Below are 27,326 nucleotides of genomic sequence, written 5' to 3'. Positions count from 1 at the left end.
ACCGACGCCGGGCTCTGAAACGGTGACGTTGAAAACCGCAGATGCGCATTGCACATTACAGTAAAGGAATCGAATTACGCAGCTGGTCGAGGGTCTTGTGTGATTATACTGCAATGCACGAAGCTCCTGCCGTCGGCGCGAACGAAAGTTCGCACTATCACAGAAGTTTGTCAACACACGTGCGCACTCACCCTCAAAATAACCGCTCGCTACCCTACCAGATGAATTCACGTCCACCTGGGAATAAAATAGCCATGATAATGCATGATGCTTGAGCTGGTGCTTTAATGCGAGCATTAAAACGACAACAGCACACAGTCACGGTTCGACTTTCCAACCCACTTTCGAGTGCCGATTATTGCGACCATCAGCGCCAGACTTCAAGCGAAGCTGAGGACGCGGTAGGAGTAAGCTGGAGCTTATTGAAAGCACCTACATTTAGTCAAAGATCAGCTGTGAAAACAACGCAGCAGCTGAAGCTTGCCTGTTGAAATTCCACTCGCAAGAAGAAAGTACGCATAGCAAACGATGCACCAGCTCGACGAGCTCGACCGCGCCAAGATGGAAACCGGAAGTTGTGGGCGCGGTGTTGCCAGACCGCCAAGCAATTTCGCATATCGTCTATTGTGGAAATCAAATGATAAAGTTTAAATTGCCTACACTTCTGAATCACATGATAAAGGATACTAACATTGACATATCAGATATATCACCAAAAGAACTGCCGTTATTGTTTGTATAATGTTGTGATATGATTTTCTTGTTCTTCTTGTCTGTTTTATACTTACTTTTTCAACGATGTTGTCATATCCGACTGTGCTCTCTTGCCGCACGCTTCGGTCCTACCCCGTGTATTGGGGGTTCACGCAGGTTTTCTCCTGTCCTCCTCGCAGCATCTTTTTGTTGTGGAATAACTTCAGTTTCAATTTAAAAAAGGAGTAATTTTAAAGCGGAAGCATCAATAAGATGGCTATATCGCGTCATCAAAATTTCTCCACACGATTGTGTCTTCCTATAAATGTGCAAAAGTTTGATTGTGCTAGTGTGTGATGAGATTTTGCTTTGTGGGAAAAAATTGGTTCATGAGTTGAAACTAGTTAAATAAACGCGAAAATGGTTATCGGACGTCAAAATAGCCATGGACGTCGGTATAGTACGTGGACGTCAGAATAGCCACGGACGTCAATATAGTGGACGCTTTGATTTCGCAGCGCTCCAATGCGGGTCGACACAGTGATCTCGAAGTTTCTGATTACTAGAGCCCGGAAATTTAGGCACTAAAGAACCCCGAAATAAGCAAGCATCTAGATTCTAAAAATATTGAAATAGGTGCTATGAAGCAAAATTAGGCGCTTTGAAAAATACTCTTTATTCATAAGTACAAGATTTGTAAGTCAAGCACGGAGCGTACGCAGTCCTCAAATGAAGCAATAAAGCGCATTCTCAGGTTTTCGAACTTGAAGCTCCTTCGGTTTTCGCTAAGCATAGCTTTGCACTTTAAAAGGCTTCTTTTGACCTCACATGAACCTAGTGGTGCGAACCTAAAACATGAGAGTTGATAAAGGTTTAGGCCTTCAGGTGATTTGGCCGTATCGCCTCCGCGTAGAAAGTCTCTGATTTGGGATATTGTTTCTCGGCATCTATTTTTTTCTGCCAATTGTTGCATCTTTGTAGAACCAGTAACGCTCTTTCCTTCCAGTCCCCGAAGTGCTGCTGGTACTTCTGCCACTACCTTCAACGATTCATCTATTGAGAGTCCAGCCTTTTCCAACTTTGTCATCCTTTCCGTCGATGTTGACAAGTTTGCACTAATGTATGTCAGGTCTCTTTCCCAACTCGCCCCTTGCTACACTTCGAGATAAACGCTTCACTACAATGTGTTCAAGTTACAATTCGAGAAAAACGTTCGGCGAGACCCGCGCCTTTTGTGCGTGCATCGGCGCGCGCCTTTCACCATACATATACAGATGCCTCAAAATTGAAAAACGGCACTGAGGACCAAAGTGCCAGATTTAGGCATTTAGAGACAAAAAGTGCGGTTAAATACGTAGTGTATCCTAGAAAATGACCAAAAGGCAGGCAAGTGCAAAAATCCCCCGTTTAGGCATTTATAGGCACGTTTAGCCAAATGCCTGAGGCTCCAGGCCCTATTGATTACCACCCACCCAAGCACAGCCAGACGGCTACAAACGGCGGTACACAGCTTTGAATGAATGAATGAATGAATGAATGAATGAATGAATGAATGAATGAATGATTATTTATTCACAAAGGAAAAATTGGGTCACTGACCAAGTCAAAAAATGAAAAATGACGTTTCGGGTCCCATACGGGGCCCTTGTTGTGAACAAGGGCCCCGTATGGGACCCGAAACGTCATTTTTCATTTTTTGACTTGGTCAGTGACCCAATTTTTCCTTTGTGAATAAATAATGCTTCACCCTGACCAGACGGTGTTCCGTCGAACCTTGGACTATATGAATGAATGAATGAATGAATGAATGAATGAATGAATGAATGAATGAATGAATGAATGAATGAATGAATGAATGAATGAGTTTCTACAAATACGCAATTTTATGTATGATACAAGAAAAAAGTAGCAAAAGAGCAACTTGGTGATAATGGGATACAACTTAAGTCTGCAGTGAAGCTCCGCCCACACTCAGGACCGCAGAACAAAATTCCATCACGACAAAAAAAAATATTCCATCATAAACTTTTCTTGTTATCTAAACAAGATGATAATCACTAGAAAAAGCTTAAAAGTTCTAGAATTTTTATAGCTGGCTTGTTTAATAAAATTAAAAATTAAAAAGCTGATTTCCTTTACTTTTTCGACCGGCTAGCGGACTAATGGAATACGCCACAGACCGTGGCCCAGTGTAACAACTGCTGTTTCTTTTTTTGTTGTTGTTTAAGTTGTACTAAAGTCCTTAAACCTCCTCGTGAGCCGTAGAAACTGAACCATATCACATAAGCATGTATTATGTGTCAAAAAAAAGAGGGAAAGAAAGAAGAAAGGAAACTTTTTGTTGAAGAACTATCTCCGGTCCAGTGATTGAAACCGGGGTCACAACCTTTTCCGGGACATTCGCTCTGCCAGCTAAAATCACAAGGACTGATAGATTATGGCAGCTTTTGTCTGTTGCTCTTGAGTCATTGCTAATGGATAAATGCTCCCTTATTTCAAATTTACTCCATCTTAGGGAATTCCTCTCAACACATCGGACGGTAATCATTTCAGTGTGTGCAATATGCAAAAGTGAGTTATTGCTCTGACTAAGTTGCAATTGTGCAGATTTCGAACATGGCAGTAGAGGTCACCGTACGGAACAGGCTTGAGGGATAAAACTTCTCTTGCGCGCTACATAGTGATTATTTAATGGCTTCTGACGCTGATTAAAGTAACTGCCGTTGTGCGCATGCGCCCAAACGTAGCAAATGTCAATATTCCTTTTACCGTACGCGAGGGAAGATTTAGAACTCCGAAGCGTGCTCTTAGGTGTTATGGCCGCGCGTTAATGACTGCACTCAGAAAAGAAGGCACGGGGTGTGGAGAAAAATAAAATGTTTATTTGCGCGAACTTGGCTGAATTAAAAGAGCTTAGCTAGGCCGCTGAAGTACAAAGTACTTACACCCGGTGGTCAACAAGATCAGAAAGACCACCACTAGGGCCGCGTTCTATTTATAGACGACTAGACTGGACTGGATTGGAAAACATTTATTTCGTCAATAAGAGGTTGGTGACCGGAGGGCCGTGTTAGGTGACCGCTAGTCCATGACTGTTGGCGACCTTGTTGGCCCACTCGACGGCCCGGACTTGCTTCTTCGGGCCTGAGCTGGCCAGCACAGCCTCCCACCGCTCGAGAGAAGGGATTCGTACTAGCTCCGCCGGAGGCGGCTCTTCCCTACAATCCCATAAGATGTGGTCGTAAGTGGCGCGTTCGCCACAGCGGAAACATTTGGGTTCGTATTGAGAGGGGTACATGAGCGACAGTTGCGCGGGATTCGTCAGGGAGCGCGTCTGAAGCAGTCTCCACGTGGTTTCTTGTGCTTTGGAAAGTGTTTTAGCCGGAGGGGGATAAACTCGCCTGGCCAAGGTGTAATGGTGGGTAATGTCATGAAAAGAGGTCATGCCGTCGCTCGTAAACCCCGGATGAAGAGGCAAGCTCCCTGCCTGGTTGACGAAACCTCGGGTTTTATTGTGAGCTGCCTCGATCCCCGGATTGTCCGAGTGGGACGGCACCCAAATTAGTTCGACCTATCTGGGAGGTTGGGCTATAGACGACTACGAACTTTCTAGATGATGCGCTTAACCCTTTGTAGCATGGCCTCTACAATTGTGGACGAGGCTTTTGTAACTTTTTTTTATTTTATTGCGAAAGCAATACTGCGCTAGGTTTTTGAGCCTTCAGAGTCGTCCCGGCGGATACATGTTTGAACTTTAGCTTGACCTCTGTTGTGGCGTTCATTGGTGCGCTCTGACATAGACAGCGTTGTAGACTGCGTTGATTTGGAGGAAAGGAAAGGCGCCTTACCAACTCTGTGGTTTAGTGGACACCTCAATAGCACTTTAAACTAATTCCGGCGTTCATTGATGCCACTCTGGCCATACGCGCGCAGACGCACATGATTTGCACGGCCATTCCGTGCTTCTTCAACCCTGCAGTTCATCACACTTCACTCATTCCACACCTTGCCTTTACCCATCGTTCTTTCCGCAGCCATTCATCCTTCTCCCTCAAGACCTGCCATGGTGGCGTTCTGCACGTCCTTTTGGTTGGTTTGGTTTGGTTTATTGAGGTTTAACATCCCAAAGCGGCTCAGGCTATGAGGGACGCCGTAGTGAAGGGCTCCGGAAATTTCGACCACCTGGGGTTCTTTAACGTGCACTGACATCGCACAGCACACGGGCCTCTAGAATTTCGCCTCCATCGAAATTCAGCCGCCGCGGCCGGGATCGAACCCGCGTCTTTCGGGTCAGCAGCCGAGTGCCGCAACCACTGAGCCACCCACTGCCCAATTTATTTACATTCTTTCTTTCGTGACTACCACACCGAGCTTACAAACATGCACGCTCAACCGTGCAGCAACGCGAAGGGGGGGAACCGCTGCCAGCATGGCAGGTTTTCACACGAAATGTTGCCCATGTGATATCCGCGCTGGCCTGCTGGTGTCTTCATAATCGCCTCTGCGTGTCTCGCCGTTTACGTCAGCACATACTGTATATAAAGTAAATCCTTGATTCATGGGGTCTTCGTGTGATCAGAAACTGCCGCTTCATTTCTTCTCATTCTCTTATTGTTGTAGCAAAAAACTTGGCGGGGCTTAGCTTTGGTTAAGCCTGGTAGGTTGCGAAAGCAAAAGCGCATCGCCTCCAACTGAAGCAACCCAGTGCGCCGCGTCTACAGGTCACGCGTGGCTACCGGCCGCCGCCGCGCGACCACTCAAAGCGTCTTCGGTAATTTTTTTATATTTTGTTTTTGATGTTGTTGCGACTGAGAGGAAGAAAATACAATCTACAGCTGGTATGACGTCACAGCGGCAGTAGTGCCACAGGTGCGTGGCGCGGAGTAACTGCAGCCGGGCTATCTGAAGGGGCGAGTTGGTCTTCCATATTCACTCCGCTAAAGGTCAAACGTAACTGCGGCCGTGTCACGCGAAGGCTTGAAAGTGCGAGTAGTATTGCTTTCGCAATAAACGAAGATAGCCCTATATTTACCATTAAGGTAATGCGAAATTAAGGTGAACTTGGGGTTGTGCAAAATGTTGATGCATATAGAAGCGTTCATTAGATTTAGGTACACATGTGAGGCCCGGCAATGCGCGATACTGCACCGTGAACCACACGTGCAACTATGCACTAAGCACTGCAGCACACTCTCTCTCATTCATCAGTAGAAGGCGGACGTCCGCCATGACAAGCGAATTGAGGAAACAAACGAGGATAGAGCCAATCAACAACGTGCGCTGCACCTGTCTACTCTCTACTTTTTATGTCCCCAGTGGCGAGGCTTTTTCGGCCAATCAGCGTGTAGTGCCACATTTGTCTTTCTCTCCCCCCTTACTTCCCGCATCGCTGTCAAAAAACATGCGTGTTTCATTTGCGTGCACTGTAGATATGGGACTCGAGCCGGCGCGAGTTCGTACCACCCGTGCCGGTGCTGGCCGAAGAAACGCAGGACGCCTCCGAAGATTCCGGTTTCGCTGCCAAGCTCAGTGACAAGGGTGTCCTCAGCGTGCAGTCGAAGCCCTCCGGCAGAATGTTGTGAGTTTTTGTTGCTAAACAACTGATAGCTTTCAGTGATCCTGCCGGGCCGCACTAGGCCCTGCCGTGCTTGTTATTTGTCCTGTCACGTGTTTGACGTGTTACCTTAAACAGTTTGTCTCTTTGTGACGTACGTGGACGTCCCAGCCGCTTATGTACAGTCTTTGTCAAAAGTAACCAGGCTGCATGGTTTGCTTCTAGCTTGTATAGTGGAGCCCTTGTGGCTTTCCTAAAGATCAAAACGTGTTGGAAGGTAAGAAGACCCCCAGTCCTTACCTTTGACGACCATTTCAGCTTCAGGGAAGCTGTAAGGGCTCCACTGTACGAGCTAGAAGCAAACCATGCAGCCTGGTTACTTTTGACAAAGTCTGTACGTTCACCGAAAAGATGTCGCCACTGAACACTGCTCTTGCTTTGGAGCTTGTCATCCAAAATCAGAGTTCCTGGGAGAATGTTGCCTAGGTTGAATCGCAGTCGTCTCACTCTCCAGATTTCAGTGTAGACAACGTCAGGATCAAAGAAGGCTGAAAGATGAGCAATTTAGTAAACGCTAATCTTCGGAAAACGATCACCCAGTGGGACGAACCCCATACTATTCGCTTGTTGTGTCCGCAGCCATGTAGCCACTCCTCCTGTAGCCTGCTCTGTTTGCATCCGTGCAGAACGATTGTTTGCCGAAGAGGACAACGAGCAATACATTCGTAGTCTAATGTAACAAAAATTGATTTCTTAAGGCTCTGTATATACCTCCTTCTCCCCCTCCCCCGTTCTCACTTAGCGCGCTGTTAGTGCTGAAGCAAGCGACATAATTCACAGTCGGCTATTAATAATATTGGCCAGTACCTGCAACGCAATCAGCCTTATTCACTATATTTGCCGCCCTCTGGAGAGTGGCGAATATTGAGGCGAAAGCCTTTAATGGCTCATACTGTCGTCCGTTAACAAAGCGTGTCACACGTTTTTAACTCGGGAACTAAAAGAGATAGAATAAAACCACTGGTTACTTCAGATAGAGAAGGAAAAAATGAACCTAGAGCCAAGTTTGATGGCTGTACATTACCTAGTAAATAATTATAGGTTTGGTTTGGTTTATTGGGGTTTAACGTCTCAAAGCAACTCAGGCTATGAGAGAAGCCGTAGTGAAAGGCTCCGGAAATTTCAACCACCTGGGGTTCTTTAACATCCACTGACATCGCACAGTACACGGGCCTCTAGAATTTCGCCTTCACCGAAATTCAGCCGCCGCGGCCGGGATCGAACCCGCGTCTTTCGGGTTAGCAGCCGAGCGCCGTAATCACTGAGCTACCGCGGCGGGGCTGAATGTTTATAGGCAGAAATGTCTAAATTGCGTCGAAATAGTGCAGACGTCGATATAGCCACAGCAACAATGTGACGTCAAATGAACCGGTAGTCGTCACGGCATAGGCAAAATTGTCCCAGAATGGTCGGAAAAACATCGGATTTGTGTCAAATTAGATGGAAACATGTGCAAATAAGCGTAATTAACACTTAAGATCCCCGAAAGATGTATAATTTGGGTATCGATATAACCACGAGAACGGTGTGACGTTACATCCACCGGAAGTCGTCACGGCATACTGTTTTTTGCTTTCGCCTCTCAACACTGCAGTTGCCAAGGTATCCTCGCAATATTATTCCGCTACTGGCTGACAACAAAGGCACTTGGAAGAAGCAGGCGTGGCCTCATGGAGGAAGGAAAACTAAGGAGAGGCCCTTCGTATTCCCAATGCATTGGCAAGAATGTGGCGGAAGTGACGTCAAAATTTAGGCTTAAAAAGTCGGGCCACTAGCAACGTTGTCGCTGTTGCTAAGAAAACTCGGGCCACTAGCAACGGCGTACGGCGTCGTTAGCGTTGTTGTTGCTAGGGGCCCGAGTGTTTCTCGGTGGCGGTGGACGGGCTTTCGGCACGGTGTGTTAACACGGCCCTGCGTGTTAAAGTCCACATGCCTGGCGTCGTGCCGTTACGCACGCATCTAAGATTGCTTTTTAATGCAGCAAATAACCGCTCATTTGATATTTTGTTCATCAAACTTGGTGTCGTTACGCGGAGCGATCGATGCATTGAAATGAATCTCGCGAAAATGTGGCACTCCGGAACCGCGCTTCGACACGCGAAGAAGCGTTGATTGTTTTGATCAGCGAACTTTCGCACCTCACCAAACAGCACAGAAACATGAAGCCGCTCTCGGCGATGCTGAGCTGCGTTTCGAAGGCCACACGGCGGGTTTACGGTAGCCCGAGGACGATGAACCTGTGCGCCGGTCTGTGTCTAGGTGCGTGTTTACGGGGAGGGAGGTGTAGGAGTGTAGCGGCGAGCGGCGCGATTTTTTTGATACATTTCTTTTACGAAGCGCTTGCGAGCCGCGCGCGATCCCCGCCCTGTAGCTCGGTGGAGAAGGAAGATAGTGAGGAGAGCCGAGCCAACTTCCGGTTGCGGGGCGGCTTCACAAAAAGTGACGTCAGGGCCTCTGCTTAGTTCTTTCCTTCCTCCATGCGTGGCCTGGTTCCACGAGCAGGCTGCGCCTGCTAAGCGGCGTGTGCTTGAAAGCTGCCGCCATCTGTCGCATGCGCCGGTCACTAACATGAACTGCGCATGGGCTCAATAGGAGCAGGCGGTTTCATTTTTAACCTGTGAAACTTGAAGAGAAGATCCGCGCATGCGCAGAGCGGTTTTGTCAAGCGGGAGCACTCGCAGGGTGAACTTCGACCTGGTGCGCCTGTACTACGCGGAGCGTGAGAAGCAGGTTACGCTCCTGCCCAACGCCAGCCTGGTGTACGGTGTCAGGCGCGCTCCGGAGGGCCTGCCTTTTCTGGACATGCGCGCGGGACCAGCCAGGCACGTCTTCTACCGCGGCGGCAGCTTCGCTAAGGTGTGTACGACACCTTCGTGGCTCGTACTCTTTGAAAGAGTTAAGGTGTTGGGCTAGTTAGTTTTCTGACAAAGTATTCATCTTTTTTAGCGCAAACACGACACACGACACCGAAAGAACGGAAGACAGAAAGAAAGAGAGAAAGAAAGAAAGAAGGAAAGAAAGAAAGAAAGAAGGGAAGGAAGAAAGAAAGGAAGAAAGAAAGAAAGAAAGAAAGAAAGAAAGAAAGAAAGAAAGAACGAAAGAAAGAAAGAAGATTGAATGAAGGAAAGAAGAAAGAAATAACTTTCTTTCCTGTTTCTTTCTTTTGTTTACTTTTTCTTTCCTTTATTTCTTACTTTCGTTCTCTCTTTCTTTCTTTCTTTCTTCCTTCTTTCATTCCTTCCTTTCTTTCTCTCTTTCTTCCGACCCACCTTCCTTCCTTTCTTCCTTCTTTCTTTCACTCTTTATTTCTTCCTTTCTTTCCTTCTTTCGTCCTTTCTTTCTTTCTCTCTTTCTTTGCATCAACCACCTCAAACATCGCCAGTGAGTGCCGCGCCATCACCGATAGCCAGCAGGTCACCCCCTTCCCTTAGCCATGAATGTCAAGCTCCCAATTACTCAGTTTGGCTTATTTTTTTTCTCCATGCGAAGAAACGAAAAGCGTGCCACATGATATGTTCAAGGTGCTGTACATTGCGTCTTGAAAGATATATTATGATCGTCTGACAAGCCGACATTGGTGCTTGGTCAACCTGACAGCATTTCGTGGAGAGCATCATTCATTTACGTGATACGAATGAAGCTCCTAACGACCCACCTTATTCGTTGCCTTTCTAAAGTTCTCAATTCGACTTTAAGAGGTTTATGAGTGCGTAGTTCTCTTTCAATTTTTGTTTGTTGTTGGAAAACCATTGTGAAAAAAAAACTGACGGTTCTTTGACGCCGTGGAATGAATCCCGCTTTCCTAATTAAAGTTTCTATTTAATTCCAATCCCAGGTTGTGTCTGCTCTGGTTGTTGCCATCGATACGAGACAGCCCTGATATTGTAATGCGTTACAACAAACGTTCGCATCTTTATGCCTATTTCCTGACCACTTACGTTCTGTGCCATCCTTCAGATGAGTTTGTGCGTTGCTTGTCTTCAAAGGCAGGCAAAGAAAACGAGTTGTGAGGCTTGTGTAAACGCTTCTAGTTGAGGATTGAAGTGGACTGATCTTCATTGTTCTCTCTTTTGAAGCAGATCTTGAGTACTTCCGGGACATATCCGGCTGACCACCCGTTCCTCGTCCTGGTTTCACCCGAGAATGGATCGGCCTGCGGTGTCTATCTCCACAACGGAAACCGGATAGGTGTGGAGTATTCAATTTCATTCTAAGAGCATTTCGTTCTTACTGAATTTGATATTGTAATAAAGAAGAAATTACTCACTGACATCCACCCAAGCGCAGCCATACCGCTACAGAGGAAACCTACACAGCTTTCTCAGAAACTTCGCCGTTAAACGAAAATTCGTCCTGGTCTGGTGTTCGAACCCGGGAACACTGCTTCACCGGAGCAGTAGCTCTACCAACTGAGCTAACCGTGACGGCAAGCTTATGGTAAGGCGAAAGCGAATCGATCAATAACTCGAAGTGAGAACAGTGGATGTCAATGAGTAATTACTCCTTATTACAAATCTACTCCACCTTGGGAGATTCCCCTATACATTTGCCAATTTGATATTCTATATTAAATATTCTACACGGTAACTATGTTCTTCGTTTTACTTAATTTGCATCGTGAATTCAATAATGCATTTTGCAGAGCATTTACTACTTTCTGCTCCTCTTATAAATCATTTTTAATTTAGTACTATATTCCAGCGAGAGAAATTATATAAGGTCGCAGCCATACCTGTAAGTGAGAGTTCCTGCAGCTATCTTTGCTTACACTGGTAGTATCCGAAAATTAGGCCATCATATTACCTGGCTCATAACAGCTATCAATGCACCTGGGAAGCCTGTGCGGACTTTCTTTATTCCCTCCCTCTCCCTTTCTTTACTTCCTCCTTTCATTATTTTTGTTCTCTTATTTCTTTGCCCCGCCGCGGTGGCTCAGTGGTTTACGGCGCTCGGCTGCTGACCCGAAAGACGCGTGTTCGATCCCGGCCGCGGCGGCTGAATTTCGATGAAGGCGAAATTCTAGAGGCGCATGTGCTGTGCGATGTCAGTGCACGTTAAAGAACCTCGGGTGGTCGAAATTTCCGGAGCCCTTCACTACGGCGTCCCTCATAGCCTCAGTTGCTTTGGGACGTTAAACCCCAATAAACCAAACCAAGCCAATCTTATTTCTTTCTTTCTTAGCTGTTTCTTCATCCCTTTCTTTTTCTGATTTTTTTTCTGTCTATGTTGCCTCGTATTTCCTTTACTGGTCCTCAGGCAGAGTTTGAGAGTACTTCAAAGAGGCATTTGTAATGCTATTGCTGCAAACAGTTTATTTAGGCTGGAGCAGCGCGTTTTAGACAATGTACTCGCATACCATTATCAGCAGTTTACTCTGGCACAAACATGCTCTGGTTGACGCTGACCGAGGATGGGCAGATTTGTATATAAGTGTGGTAATAGTGGCCGAATTCAGGCTGAGAACAATAGCACTAGAGTGCATAATTGACGTTGAAGAGTAGGTATTTAATTTAGTGCGGTATGACGACCTCTGCAAATACTCTAAACCCTACTGAAACTGTCCATCTAAGCCCCAAATGTGTATTTTTCAGAATAGGCATACCGGAAATGTGGAAAATAATGCGAAACTCTGTATGCTTGAGACAGAAATGGTAATAGCGCTGCAATAAGACGTACACAAGAAAGACTGACACAGGATATGCGCTAACTTCATCTGATTTTATTCACTGCAAAGCCAGCAAATATATAGAAAATTCAAGGCATGCGCAAAAAACACAGGTACAACAGGCATCAACAAAACCGTTCAAGATATATCTCAGTCTTGAAAAGGCGGACCGGGGTATCACTCACGCAATCTAATCACCTGTTCCTAATGTGGAATGCTTCCAAAAGCTTCCGCGCCTTCGCATCTCCATTTCACTATTACCATTTCTGTCTCAAATAACGCACCATCTGACGTTCTTCTAAACAATCTGTATGCTTTTCGTGCAGATTTAACCTCCTGCCTTTTTCGGAGTGATTGCAATATCGTCTCTATGATGTCATGCGGTGTTCGTATGTAAAGCAAGGTTTCCATGTGTTTTGTGCGTATTCGTCTTACAGATTCCGCGTGTTCCGGGTCAGTCGTACGCAGAAAATGCGAAATCCACCTCAAATTGAGGATAATACAAGCAGAAAAATTGCGAGGACACTTTGGCAACTAAAGTGTTGAGAGGCGAAAGCCGAGGACACTATGCCGTGATGACTTCCGATGGATGTGACGTCACACCATTCCTGTGGCTACATCGATATCCAAATTATACATTTTTAAGGGATCTTAAGTATTAATTACCCTTAATTACACATTTTTCAATCTAATTTGACACAATTTTGGTGTTTTTCCGACCATTCTGTGACAATCCGTGACGACTTCCGGTAGATATGACGTCACATTGTTCCCGTGGCTATATCGACGTCCGCGCTCTTTCGACACAGTTGCGACATTTTTGCTTATAATTAACTAATTACTCTACAGTCATCAAACTTGGCTTCTAGGTTCATTTTTTCCTCCTCTATTCGAAGCAACCATTGGTTTTCTTCTATCCTTTTTAGTTCCAGAGTTAAACGCGTGTGACACGCTTTGTTAACGGACGGACGACAGTATGAGCCATTAAAGGCTTTCGCCTTAAAATGTACGCCATGATGGTAATCGTCAAAATGTGTCCTTAAAATGTGAAAGCTGAAAAGATGCGTTCGCCTGTGCCTCGCAGAGTTGATGACGTCACCGCCGGGCGCGGCGACGTTCCGGACCAATGGCGGCCAGCTGGACTTCTACGTGTTCACCGGTCCGACGCCCAAGGCGGTCGTGGAGCAGTACCAGAAGCTGGTGGGCCGGCCCAGCCTGCCCTCCATCAACACCCTGCTGCACTCCATGCGTCCCAGCGGACCCGTGCCGCTCTCCAAGCTGGTCACAAACGTCCAGTTCGCGGTAGGTTTTATGGCGGACCCGTATAACTTAGGTCTACGCTTTTAGCTTCACCTGAAGTGGAAAGTGTGTTCTTATAGTCACGTCATGAAGTGAGAAGTTGAATGCGCCCGCTGGTGCGCGTACAAATTCATACCGAGAAATTCTGGGCGAGCACATTTTTTCAACAGCAAATTGTAGCGTAATTTTTTCACATATCATGAGATTCCACTATAAACTACCAATATATTCACAGAGCTCCACTCAGAATGATTTCAGTTGTTTGCTATTAAAGGGGTGAAGACACCAAATTTTGAAGCTACAAAAAGCCTGCTATGGGATTCCTATGTATGCAAGGGCACTCTCAGCCAGGTGTTGGACGCAACAAACGTTTAAAAAATATTTTAATTCGGCTCCAAAGATTACCTAAATGCTCACTCTCACGATATAGACCCATCGCTAGCGCCATCAACCATGACGTCACAAGGGGGTGTAGAAAAATTAAAGTTTTAGTGCCGTCATACCAAAATACAGTGACGTACGATGAGCGGGGCACAGCCGCGTGAGCGCAGTCGACGCACCAGCGAGCCGCGTTTGCGTCGCGCCGTTGCGAACAGCGTCGCAACGTCCGATTGCAGCTCGTTGCCTGCGTCCGGCCTCTGCTAGATGTCAACGGCGGGCCGCTCGCGGCAACAACAACGACGGGAAGCGGCAGCCAATCCGAGCGCGGAGAGCGGCAGCGTCATGATGACATAGGGCGCACTCCTTGGAGCCGGGCGGCCTGCGCCAGTCTTCGTGCCCAACGCCGGCATCTGAAGAACGCGATAGTATTGTTTGTTCACGTTCATAGCAAACCCTGGGATATATGAATATCAAAAATGCATCGTTTCTGACGATCGTTGGCAAATACCGAGTTCCTGGTAGAAGTGATGACTGCGATGCAAGCAAATTTCATCCCATAGCCGATTTTGTGCTGCTGCTACCTGGTGCGGTTCGCCTGCCGTCTGCTAGCTCTGTTGCTGAAGACGTCGTGGAAATCTAACATGTCTTTTATTATGGGACGAGTTCACAGTAAAGGGATGCCGAGCGGAGCACGTTTCTTAGCGCTGGCCAGTCACGAAGCGCCCTCAGCTGCGGAGTCGATGCGAAAGCAGCTAGGCCTAGCGACGACTAGGGCAGTCTGGGACCAGCGCGCAGGTCGACGGCCGGCGTTGACGCAGGCAGTGTCGCTGCCGAAATATCCACCTTTAGCACAGTCATGCTGTCGTATCTCGAATCTAGAAAGCATCCTTTCTGGTAGCATGGCTGTTTTGTATTTTCTTGTGCGGACGTGAAGTACGCCTAGTCTGCCGGCCGGTAGGTCAGCCTGGATACCGTCTGCCGACGTCATAAAAGCGCGCTAAAGAGTGTTCTTGACGTAAATAATAAACCATGGGACAAGAAATGTGAAAAAAGTGTCATTTTTGAGGATCGCTGACTGGTAGAGGTAACAACTGTGATATGAGCAAATTTCTTGCCAGAACCGCGCCTAGCAGCTGCCGCTGGCGCGACGTTGGGGTCCGGCTCGCCTGACGCCCGCTAGCTCCGCTGCCGAAGGCGTCGAGGAGATTGACCATACTATTATTTTATTGTGAGATGATTCTGTTAACACTACAGCTATTTGTGAAAAGTAGGCCTTTTATTATAGCGCAGGCGATTTCAGAAGCGCCGGCCGCTTGCTAAACAGGCTATAGGCCTAGCGACGACCACGGCAGCCAGGCAGCAGCAGAGCTCGTCGCCCGGAGCGCCCGCGAGCGGTGCCGTTGCCGAAAGCTTCCACCATAAGCAGACATGCTTTGTCGCTGCTCGAGTATAGCTGGCAGTTCTGATAACAAGGCAATCTTGTCTTTTCTTGTGATATTTGTACACCATCCCAAGCAGCGCTCAGGTACTGCTGCACGGCAGCGAAGTGTGACACCGGCTGTGGGCGCAGCTTGGGTAGAGCGGCGCAGCGATGCTTACTGGCATTTTGCAAAGTGTTTCGCATCCTCACGCGAACCCGCGAAGGCGATATTAGCGTGCGAACAAAAAAAAAAGTCGATCTCACTCATTGGAATCAGATCTGTCAGAATCCGAGCTGCTGGGACTAGACATGCAGTTGTTTGTTTTCATGCGCTGGTAAGCAAGTGTGTGAGAAAGCAGACGATGCAGCAGTAGGTGCGTCACAACTTTTGTGGGCCCACGTGACCAAGCGAAGCAGTTGATCTTCCCCCTCTGTGACGTCACTGCACAACTCGGCGTTCCGAAACCGAAACCGAAAATCGTTCACCTAAAAATGCTATAATAAATTATTCACTGTGAATATATGAATCTTTGAGTGTGTATCATGCTTCCTGAAGCCATAAGAAACGTTTGAAACTGAGAACGCGCGAACCAAAAATTTGGTGTCTCCACCCCTTTAACGTTTCTGCGAACGTTAAAAACATTCCCGATTTGTTTTCTCTAGCAGTCTTAACTACTTGGTGTGAGCGAAGGACAAATTAAAAAAAAAATTGCGACGTTTCGGAAGATTCAACCATTACCTTCAACGTTTTCATAGCAGTATAGTACAACAATCCACAGTTGCTTCAAAATTAAAACTGATATCCACGATGCCTCGACTTGACGAGTGGGTTTGAAGCTGTATGGTGCTAATTACCCGTTCTCTAGTGTTATTATGCGGTCCTTCAGAGTTACAACGCTGTATTCCAGTCTTATTGACCCTTTATGTCCCGCCTGATTGAGCACATTTCATCGTTAGTGGTGCCATTGCGAATACTCCTAGTATTTAGTGTTTTAGTTCAACTCTATAAATTACAGCAGGGACAGCTGGGGGAAACCTGAAACACTTCACTTGGTACAGCGGCGTTCACTCTCTTGCCTTGGTGCATCTCGCCTTGCTCGCCTCGCTGTCTACATGCCCTGGGTTCAATTCCCTGTATGTTGGGAATAAGTTTTAGTTTTCGTTGATACCTACTTAAAGTTCCCATTTTACGGGTCACATAATTCCATATATTTCCATATGAATTATATCGACTCAGTATGGAGTGTATAGAGTAGGTACTAAAGTTATGAAAAGCGCGAATGGAAGTTTATGGACTCCAAATGACGTCATACACACTTTATGGAATTTATATAAAATTTTATAAAAAAGTTTATACTCTCCATAGAAAAAGCGTGTAAACGTCCATATTATTTTCCATATCATATGGATTTCATATTCTCATACTTGCATATGAACGACTCGTATGGAAGGTTTCAGTAGGGCATAGTGACGTCATCTAGGTTTTCTGGGACTACTGCTGCTGGTCAACGCCGACGCCGCCAGGTGTCGTTACCGATGAGCGATATAATGCTTCCGCATTAATACCCTCAGGGCCCATTTATCTTTCTACCCTAACTTGTCATGACCTTAAAGACTGTGCCTGTCTCTCAATGTGTACTGCCTTCTCGCAGCAAGCCGTGCATCGCCTGGCCCTATACAAGCACGCGTTGAACATAAGCGTCACCATCACCTCCAAGGTCGTCATCCAGGACAGCACCGGAAAGGAGCCGTACACGTGCTACGTGAGATAAATATTCCCCTAATCTCCAATGATTGCTGCTATGTAGGTTTGGACTGGCTGCTTTTGAAATATGGCTATCGAATGTCACTATTATAAATTGCAGTGGGAATCTATGCAATGGCACTGTCTGTCAGTTCCAAGTCCCTTCAGTGGGTCGACGACTACTCGCTACCAAAATTGAGGGAAACTACAGTTTCTTTAAATCGTTCGGAGCTGAGGCAAGGAAGCACCAGCCCCGACAGCACTGGGTTTTGAATTGATCTTTAAAGGGACACTGAGGAGGTATTGAAGTTGGCTTATGTCGACAGAATACCAGCTCCTGATTACAAAAACGCCCCTCATACTGACAGCAAAGCTCTTGTAACGTAGAAAAGAGCAAGAACCAAAATACAGGTATCGCCGCCACAGGACAAACTCACAAGCACAAGCGTGATGACGTCATAGGACAAAACAGTATTGCTGGAACCAATAGTTCTAGTAACACCGGGACACGAAGAGTCACGAATCACTGAGGCGCAGCCAATGCACGCGCAAATCTCCTTGACGTCGCCAGATGGCGCCACGTACCCGGCAGCTACGCGCGCGCCTGCAGCATCGGGACTAATCAGCGCCTGCTCACCGGCGGTGGGCGGGCTCCCGGTATTCCGCTAACGGTAACAAGGCACACGGCATGCTAAAGGTGTCTATTTGCGAGAACTTCGTTGACGACTTCGAGAACGGGATCCATCGTAACGCTGGCAAAACGCCGGTGCAAACGTAAGCGAAGCGATGGTAGCAACGGCCGCAATAGCCGATAGATGCCTTCAACGTGCTGCCAGCGGTAGCTTTCATTTCGGCTGCTGCTAGGCCGCCCTGCTGGCTGTCAGAAAGCACGGAGTCTGCGTTACGTCATGTGCACATCATGTTCACGTCACTTAGTCCTGTGTCGTCATAAGAGAATCCGAAGTTTGAATCTGAGCGGCGGCCGCCGCGGTGGCTCAGCGGTTATGGTGCTCGGCTGCTGACCCGAAAGACGCGGGTTCGATCCCGGCCGCGGCGGCTAGAATTTCTTTGGAGGAGAAATTATAGAGGCCCGTGTACTGTGCGATGTCACTGCACGTTAAAGAACGCCAGGTGGTCGAAATTTTCGGAGCCCTCCACTACGGCGTCTCTCATAGCCTTAGTCGCTTTGGGACGTTAAACCCCATAAACTAAACTAAACTAATCTGAGCGGCGGGAAAGACTTTTTCAACTTCGAATCCAAATTTCTTAGAAATAAATGCATCTTTCGCTGCCGGCCAAGTGGCAACAAAGCCACGAAATGCCGAACTATCGGATTTTGCTATCAAAAAAATATTAATAAAGCTCTCCTCACTGTCCCTTTAATGCGTTGCTAGGCCTAGTGCAAACTTCAGTCTTCAGTGACGGGACCTTGCAACCGGAAGTTGCTCTCTACCTGTGCAAAGTTTCATGCAGCGATTGTCCGTGTCTGCGGCTATTTCTTCCTTATCCGTTTGTGGTTTTCGCTCTGCAGTTATGTTCCGAGAAAGTAGCCAACTTGCCCAAAAGCGTATCTTACTCAAGTGACAATGCTCCCGCAATCAAAGATGTCGGATAAAATGTGTTATTTTCAAGACGAGTAAACGTACGCACATGAGTGTGAATTGGTTAGACCGGATTCCTCCCCCTGGGAACATACAGGCTGTATGTAAAATAGACTAACTACTGTTACCGCTTTTGGAGGTGCAGTGCAGTTCTGTCTGTATTGCCAGAGCTCCAAATGTTTTTTTTTTAAGCTTTACGGGAAATCTCCTTCTATCACTTTTGAGCTTAGGATTTCTAGAGGCGCTACAAAAGTTCGAGCATCGCCATTCAAAATGATCATGATAGCCATGTTGAGCGCCGCCATTTAAAATTGTCGTCATGATAGCCATGTTAACCATTAAACCATCGTGGTGAGCCTCATGATTACATCTTGACGGTGGGGACGACCGACAGCTTTGACGGTAGCCTGAGCACTTTAGACAAAGTATGCGGCTGAAGCAAAAAGGATGGAGGCGAAGCGCAAAAGGCGCCCGTGTGCTGTGCGATGTCTGTGCACGTTAAAGAACCCCAGGTGGTCGAAATTATTCCGGAGACCTCCACTACGACACCTCTTCCTTTCTTCCTTTCTTTCTCTGTTTCTTTCCTTCTTTCTTTCTTTCTTTCCTTCCTCCTTTCTTTCTTTCTTTCTCTCTTTCTTCCTTTCCTCCTTTCTTTCTTTCACTCCCACCATCCTCCTTCCCTTACTGCGCGGTTAGGGTGTCCGCCGAGATGTGTGAGAGTGAGTGAGTAGAAACTTTATTGATTTCTAAGATTTAGCCTGCGGTGGAGGTCTTCTTCAAGTCTTCTCTTCAAGTCTTGAGGTTGCCTCCTTAGCCTTGGGTGGTCCCCTAGTCCAGGGCTCCACTGAGTCTGGCCACCTCGCTTGCGTGTGCTATGAGTGCCCTTTGGGCCTCTAGCTCGCAGCTGGTGAGCCGGCTCTCCCATTGCTCCGCACTTGGTGTGTCGTGTTTGTGGAACGATATGTTTCTGTCGCATTCCCATGTTATGTGGTATAGTGTTGGCCTCGCTTCGCACCAAGGGCATGTGGCGCGGTATTGTGTCGGGAACATCTTGCTTAGTATGTATAAGTTGGGGAAGGAGCCTGTCTGTAGCTTCCGCCATTTTGCGGCTTCTTCCTTGCTTAGCTCTTTGTGTGGTGGGGGGTATTTGTATCTTAGCCCCCTGTATAAACTTAGTGTTTGAGAGTAGCCAGCCCCTAGGCTAGTCCAGAGCTCCTCCGAGGCTTGTGACCCCCCAGCTCGGATAGTAAGCCCTCGAGCTAGTTCGTCCGCCCTTTCGTTGCCCCAGAACCCCGCGTGGCCTGGTATCCAAATTATGTTATGTTTCTCTCTCCTCCCCGAGGGTGTCCCCTCGCTGAGGATCCTGAGTGTCGTTTTGCCTACCCTTCCTTTTGTGTAGTTTCGACACGCTTCTTGTGAGTCTGTTAAAATATTCAAGGGTCTCCCCTTTCTATCCCCCTCCCTCATTGCTAGGGCTATCGCTATCTCCTCCGCCTCTGCTACATTTGATGCCCTGGCCGTGAGGCTCGTTATGTGTTCTCCCTGGTGGTTGACGACTACCGCCACCATTTTATTTCCTCGTTCACCATAGTACGGAGAAGCGTCGGTGTATACCGTGCTGTCCCTGTGCCCTATTGTTTTTTCATAGTATTCTGCCCTGGCTCTCCTCCTGCTGGCATGGAGGTTTGGGTCCATGTTGCGGGGGATGGGTTGTACGCTTATGTTTCTTATTAGTGCGTCTGGTATGTTTGCCCTGTTGTTGTGATGGTTCTCCGTCTCCCGACCCAACCTAGTCAGAAGTGCTCGTCCGGTTCTTGTGTCGCTGAGTCTTTGAAGTTGTGCCTTTATTTGGCATTCACTCAGCTCTTCAAAAGTGTTGTTTAGCCCTAGTTGCATTAGCTTCTCGTTGGACGTGTTCCTTGGTAGATGTAAGGCTATCTTGTACGCTTTGCGAAGGATAGCTTCTGCTTGCTCTCTTTCAGCTTTGATGGTTACGTGGTATGGTAGTGAGTATGTTATTCGACTGACTATCAGGCTGTTCACCAGTCTGATTGTGTCTTCTTCCTTCATGCCATGCCTTTTGCTGGCTACTCTATTTATCATTCGGCCTACTTGCTCCGCCGCTTTGCGTAGCAGGCTGAGTGTGTGGCTGCATTTCCTGCTACCTTGCAGCCACATACCGAGTATTCTTATCATTCTTTGTTCCGGTATGTTCTGCCCTTCTAGTTTCACCTCGAGGTTAGCCTCTGTAGGGTGCCTTCCTACTCTGAGAAGTTCGGACTTTTCGGTGGAACACCTTAGTCCCCTCTTCTTCATGTATCCTTCAATGCAGGTGGCTGCGGCTTGTAGACTTTCTTCTTTGCTTCCTAGCGAGCCTTCGCTGGTCCATATGGTGATGTCATCCGCATACATTGCGTGTCTGATTCCTTGTATCTGGCTGAGCTCTTTGGCTAGGATGATCATTGATATGTTGAAGAGCACTGGTGATATCACTGAGCCCTGTGGAGTTCCCCTGCATGGTGTTTGAAAGACCTCGCTTCGTAGGTCTCCCAAACCCACCGTTGCAGTTCTGTTTGTGAGGAAGCTTCTCGCGTAGTCGTGTGTTTTCTTTCCGCAGTTGGTGGCGTTGATGCCTTCCATGATTGCTGCGTGGGATACGTTGTCGAAGGCCCCTTTGATGTCCACGGCCATGACTACGTTTTCCCCTTTGCTTGGCATTGTTTCTAGTACTTCCTCTTTGAGCTGAAGCAGCACGTCTTGGGTCGATAGACAGATACTGTGCCATTTTCATTCCTCAAAAACCAATTTACCAATTTTCAGTTTTTTCTCTCTCCTCCGAATGTCGTCAGAGTTATGAAGAATTACGCTTATGACAGCCTTTTTCTTTCAAATTTACCCAAAGGCATGGGCGATCCTGTGGCTCTTCGCCTACCATCCCAATAACAAACGTTTACTGGCGATATATTTAATAATCAAATTGTGAAAGGAAGGCTCACAAGAGAATTAAATCTGCGCAGGGTTGTGTTTTTAAACCAAAATCAAAGTTTTCGTTCTAACAGTATGGCCGACACGAATAAAAAGTTGACATTTTTCGTCGTTCCTGCGGTGGAGGAAAGCTAAGATACTCGTTAAGGACGAAATGCCTTTGTTTATTCGGAACTATTAATTTTTCACCCTCAACATTTACGCGTGTCGTATATTGATACCAGGGAAAAAAAAGATTACGAGGAACTTTAGCGGCTAAAGTGGTGAAAAGCGAAAGCCTGAGTGCTGCATTCTGCTACGCGATTATGGTACTCGGCTGCTGACCCGAAAGACGCGGGTTCGATCCCGGCGGCGGCGGTGGAATTTCGATGGAGGCGAAATTCTAGAGGCTCGTGTACTATGCGACGTCAGTGCACGTTAAAGAACGCCAGGTGGTGGTGGTGGAACTTTATTTCCAGCGGATATAGAGGAGCGACCCGAAGTCGCCCCCCGCTTAAACGGCGGCCGCTATCCCTTGGGCAGCGGCGGCGTCTTCAGCCAGCTGGAGGAGCTTGATCTGTGTCCCCGGGTCAGGGCTGAGCAATAGAGCCTCCCAATGATCAGAGTCGGTAATGAAGCGACTCGCGGGTAGGGACTGCGGGCAGTTCCAGATCATATGATTTAGATCGGCTTTGGCATCACAATTTTTGCATTTGTCTGAGTACAGTCCATCCGAATAGAAGCTACACAATTGGGGATTTGGATAGGTTTTAGTTTGAAGTTTACGCCAGGCTTTCGCCTGTTGCTTGGAAAGCGTTTTATCTGCTGGGGGAAATCTGAGTCTTGCAAGCCTGTAGTGCTGCAGGATTTCTCTGTAAGAAAACAACCTGTCCTTGCCGGAGTATAGGGCGGGTGTACTGCACGACCCAGCTCGGCGGGATAGTTCTCGAGCTTGGTTATGAGCCGCCTCATTACCAGCAAGGGAGGCATGAGCAGGCGTCCAGATAAGGCGAATGCGCCGCGTGGGCTGATAATTTAGCAGAATCCGTGCTGCTTGTGGAGAGATTCTTCCAAACGTGTAGTTACGTATTGCCAATTTTGAGTCGCTGACAATGGTTTCTGCCGAGGATCCCGCAATGGCTAGAGCAATGGCTGTTTCTTCTCCAACATGTGTGTGCTGAGTGCGTATAGTGCCTCCCGTTATGAATGTACCACATTCCGTGGTGACCACAGCTACCGTCTTGTCAGCCGAAGAATCTGCTGCATCAACATATACCACAGAGGTATCATTAAGGAAGCGTTTGCCTAATGATTTGGCTCTCTCTGCGTTGGTCGAAATTTCCGAAGCCCTTCACTACGGCGTCCCTCATAGCCTGAGTCGATTTCGGACGTTAAACGCATTAACCAAACCAAACCAACCTGTTCACTTCACATTCTGTTGGTGCATTAATTAACTGCCAATTAATGACGCTTAGTCTTTGCCTTTAGGAGTGGAACGCGACAGCGTGTTGTAGCGCTGCCAGGGAGTCCACGGAACGCCACCACCCGTTCGGCGCGATGCGCTGCCCTTTGTGCGCAACGCTTTTAAGCATGAAATGCTTTTAGCTCCCGTTGTCGGCAGTGTGGTGACGTCACGCCGAGACCGAGAGCCATCATCCGGGCTCTGAAACGAGAACATCCGGGCACCGTACGAGATTTAACGAGACTCTCTAAGCCCTCCTAGGGGACCGGCATACAAGCGCCGGTTGCTCTCCAAACGAGTCACAAAAAATAACTGCTGCCAGTGTCTTCTCAATGTTCATCAAGATATCAGTCGAGCTGTGCATTTGATAATGCACGGAATTATATATCCCCGCAAATTTCTTGATCTCATTCCCCCACCTAACTTTGTGCTGTTCCCCTGCTACGCTTGCCTTCTCTTGGAATCCACTCCGTACCAGCGGTTATCTTGCCTTCGCATTACATACGCTGCCCACTTCCACTACGTAATCTCGGGGAATTATATGAGAGTCAACTGAGGGCTATATAAGGGTTTTTTTTTTCATTCTTCTCTCAGTCGCAACAACGACGTCTAACTGGATTATCTGTTTTTCTAGCCAGCGTCCTATTCGGCGGACGCGGTTGTTGCGACGCGCTTCTCTTGTTTTCTGTTCTTTTTCCTCTTATCTTTTAAGGAGCCTCTGTATGCACGTGGCGGCGGTGGTGGTGGTGGCATGCCTCGAGTTAGTCGGCAGGCACGTGCACTTTCCTTTTCCTCTTCTCAGTGGCAACGACGACGTCCAGATATTAATGATAGTTAAGCATGACTTTCACATTTAGTGATACTAGTTAATGCATGGTTATGTGATAGTTAACCTGACATTAACTAGTACACTGATTAATTAGTGTTAGTTAAGGTACGCCCGCAGTGCACAGTCCCACATGCCACTTCTTTAGCTGCTACTAACAAGTCTTGGTCGCGATGGTATAAAGAATTAAAAGCAATCGCCTTAAAATGCGCGCGCACTGACGTCACGACTATTTCGAGCAATCTGAAACGCGGACAAATTTGCTAACGTCTTGGTCACGACAGCATGTTAAAGGCTTTCGCCTTAATAACAACATTTATTGTTGCAAAAGGAAGAACTCAAGAGATTGCTTCCCTGGTCATGATCCTCATTTTCCTCGTCCTCACTGCACGGCCCCCTGCCAGCTTCTTACGTATTCTCATCTCACGTGCAGGACAAAAAGGATAAAGCGGTGTATTTCATGGACTTCACCCACCCGCAAGCCAGGCGCCACTGGGATGAGACCCTGTTTCTCTCCAACCTCTCCGTGGTGACCAGCGACACCCTCGACTACCTGGTTAGTGCTGAACGATACCCTTGACTTTGGTGGACGCGTTAAAGGACTGTGGACGCCTAATTTTAATGCTTGTTTTCTTCTTTTAAATGATGCTTTAGACATTGGTTTACCGCATGGTATTCGCGTACGACCGCTAAGTAATCTAGAATTGGATTTCTTCTCTCGTGGTAAATTGGTAAATGGATTTTGAGGAAAGGAAATGGCGCAGTATTTGTCTCACATATCTCGGTGGACACCTGAACCACACCGTAAGGGAAGGGATGAAGGAGGGAGTGAAAGAAGAAAAAGAGGTGCCGTAGTGGAGGTCTCCGGAATAATTTAAACCACCTGGGGACCTTTAACGTGCACTGACATCGAACAGCACACGGGCGCCTCTTGCGTTTCGCATCCATCGAAACGCGGCCGCCGCGGTCGGGTTCGAACCCGGGTACTCCGGCCCGGAGACCTCCACTACGGCACCTCTTTCCGTCTTTCTTCTTTCGTTCCTACCTCCCTCGCTTCCCTTACGGCGCGGTTCAGGTGTCCACCGAGATATGTGAGACAGATACTGCTTTGTTTCCTTTTCTCAAAAACCAATTTACCAACCTCTCGTCTTATTTCGGTTTCTGCTTTATTAACCGAACGATGACTGTGGCGTGTAGTTGGTTTGGTTTGGTTTGGTTTATGGGGTTTAACGTCCCAAAGCAACTAAGGCTATGAGAGACGCCGTAGTGGAGGGCTCCGGAAATTTCGACCACCTGGGGTTCTTTAACGTGCACTGGGTGTTAGATCACGTGATGCATAGAGAAACTGTAATATCATCGCTGTTACGTAGATTTAAATCAATACAGCATTTGAGCCAGCCTCGCTCAAGATAAAACGACATATCAGCAATTATGCAGCAGATTTTCCATTCCTCACACGACCTAAACATCAAGTACACGTCACAGCCATCTTTCGACAGTTGAAAACCGAAGCCGAAAATGCGTCAAGAAGAAATTCAAATTAACCCGCCGCGGTGGCTAAGTGGTAAGGCGCTCGTCTACCGAGCCGGATTATGCGGGTTCGAACCCGACCACGGCGGCCGCGTTTCGATGGAGGCGAAGCGCAAGAGGCACCCGTGTGCTGTGCGATGTCAGTGCACGTTATAGGTCCCCAGGTGGTCGAAATTATTCCGGAGACCTCCACTACGGCACCTCTTTCTCTCTTTCTTCTTTCACTCCTACCTTCCTTGCTTCCCTTACGACGCGGTTCAGGTGTCCGCCGATATATGTGAGACAGATACTGCGCCATTTCCTTTCCTCAAAAACCTATTTACCAATTTACCAAGGAATTCAAATTATAAATTATCTGGCGGTCGCGGACGAATAAAACGGGGTGCTCCATGTATACCAGTGTCTAACGCATCGTTTCAGGAAAGAAAGCACGCAAGCAAAAATTTCGTGTCTATAGTCCTTTGAAGGCACGCCGCTGAAAACTACACCTGTTTTTCGTTCCGAGCAAAAAATAACAAAAAGGACACCTAATTACTCTGTGTTGGCAATGCGACAGCTTTGGAAGCTGCTGATTGATGTCTTTGCCTAAAAAGTCCCGCTTGATGAAGAAAAGTGACGTCACCGGTCAGGAGGTAGCGCCACCCAACGGTGAAATGAACCTCAGCAGAATTACCCGTTCTGTTCACGTCACTGCCCGCCATCCAATGGAAATTTTCCAGCAAATGGGTGAATTTTATGACCGACGACACATTTCTTTTGCGATTATGTTTTTAATGCACTCGCACTAATACACGAGTACGGCAATTCGTGAGCCTACTGACGTCTAGAGAAAAGGAGCATTCATAGCTTAGAAATTTTGAGTAAACAGAGCAGGATTGATGTCGCCGCCAACACCAATTCAGACTCGTCATGGCAGGGATGCCATCGAAAATCGTGACTTTAATTCGTTTAAATTTCCCACTTTCCGTTAATTTCGCCTTTATTATGCGATAGAAATTCACTAGTGATAGCGTTTTAACATTCACTTTAAGCGATCAGGCGCTCGGTCTTTGGTTTAGCGATGTTCTAAAGGCGTTTAAAATATCCCCAGACGTCACCGCGGTGTACCTATACGTAATAGTAGCTGGCAACAAGAACACTTGCCGTTTATTTTTCGCTTTTTTTTCTAGCATAGCAGAGCTCCACTTCCAATGAAAGCCGCCTTCTTGACATTACGAAGAGCTAACGGGTCGATATTGGACAATTTCAGGTGCTCTTCAGTGTCCCTGAGTGGCAAGTGCTCCTCCGTAGGAAATCGATTTTGAAAAGCCGAACAAAATTGCGCTTGTCGCACATAATTATAGAGCAATCAGTAAATGGATGATAAAGTATTGTTCCCTCTCATATTGCTCACAACGGACCAGCATATGCCAATGCATTTCCAGTACTGCCCAATATTAGCCCAATACTGGAAATGTAGGATTTCACTGTGGTCATTTGTAGGACCAGCATATGCCAACGCATTTCCAATACTGCCCAATATTAGCCCAATATTGGAAATGGGTGATTTCACTGTGGTCATTTGTAGGAGCAGTATTTGCCAACGCATTTCCAATACTGCCCAATATTAGCCCAATATTGGAAATGGGTGATTTCACTGTGGTCCTTTGTAGGACCAGCATTTGCCAACGCATTTCCAATACTGCCGAATATTGTAAATGGGTGATTTCACTGTGGTCATTTGTAGGACCAGCATATGCCAACGCATTTCCAATACTGCCCAGTATTAGCCCAATATTGGAAATGGGTGATTTCACTGTGGTCCTTTGTAGGACCAGCATTTGCCAACGCATTTCCAATACTGCCCAATATTAGCCCAATATTGGAAATGGGTAATTTCACTGTGGTCCTTTGTAGGACCAGCATTTGCCAACGCATTTCCAATACTGCCCAGTATTAGCCCAATATTGGAAATGGGTGATTTCACTGTGGTCCTTTGTAGGACCAGCATATGCCAACGCATTTCCAATACTGCCCAATATTAGCCCAATATTAGAAATGGGTGACTTCACTGTGGTCCTTTGTAGGACCAGCATATGCCAACGCATTTCCAGTACTGCCCAGTATAAGCCCAATATTGGAAATGGG

The 27,326-nt window shown here is 47.2% G+C and overlaps 1 protein-coding gene across 1 annotated transcript in view; it reads left to right on the top strand.

The window, feature by feature from the left end:
- Positions 1–9,010: 9,010 nt before the first annotated feature.
- LOC149347953 (lysosomal alpha-glucosidase-like) overlaps positions 9,011–27,326 on the top strand; it is a 47,161-nt gene continuing 28,845 nt past the window's right edge. The window contains exons 1-5 of the mRNA XM_089585701.1: positions 9,011–9,163; positions 10,387–10,495; positions 13,057–13,274; positions 16,725–16,835; positions 24,103–24,225. Coding sequence (XP_089441827.1) covers positions 9,110–9,163; positions 10,387–10,495; positions 13,057–13,274; positions 16,725–16,835; positions 24,103–24,225 — 615 coding nt within the window. The 5' untranslated portion in view covers positions 9,011–9,109. The remainder of the gene's footprint in view (positions 9,164–10,386; positions 10,496–13,056; positions 13,275–16,724; positions 16,836–24,102; positions 24,226–27,326) is intronic.

Source organism: Amblyomma mixtum, chromosome 4 (genome assembly GCF_055824585.1).
Source record: "Amblyomma mixtum isolate Tamu chromosome 4, ASM5582458v1, whole genome shotgun sequence".
Lineage (NCBI taxonomy): Eukaryota > Metazoa > Arthropoda > Arachnida > Ixodida > Ixodidae > Amblyomma > Amblyomma mixtum.
This window is presented reverse-complemented; position numbering and strand designations above follow the sequence as displayed.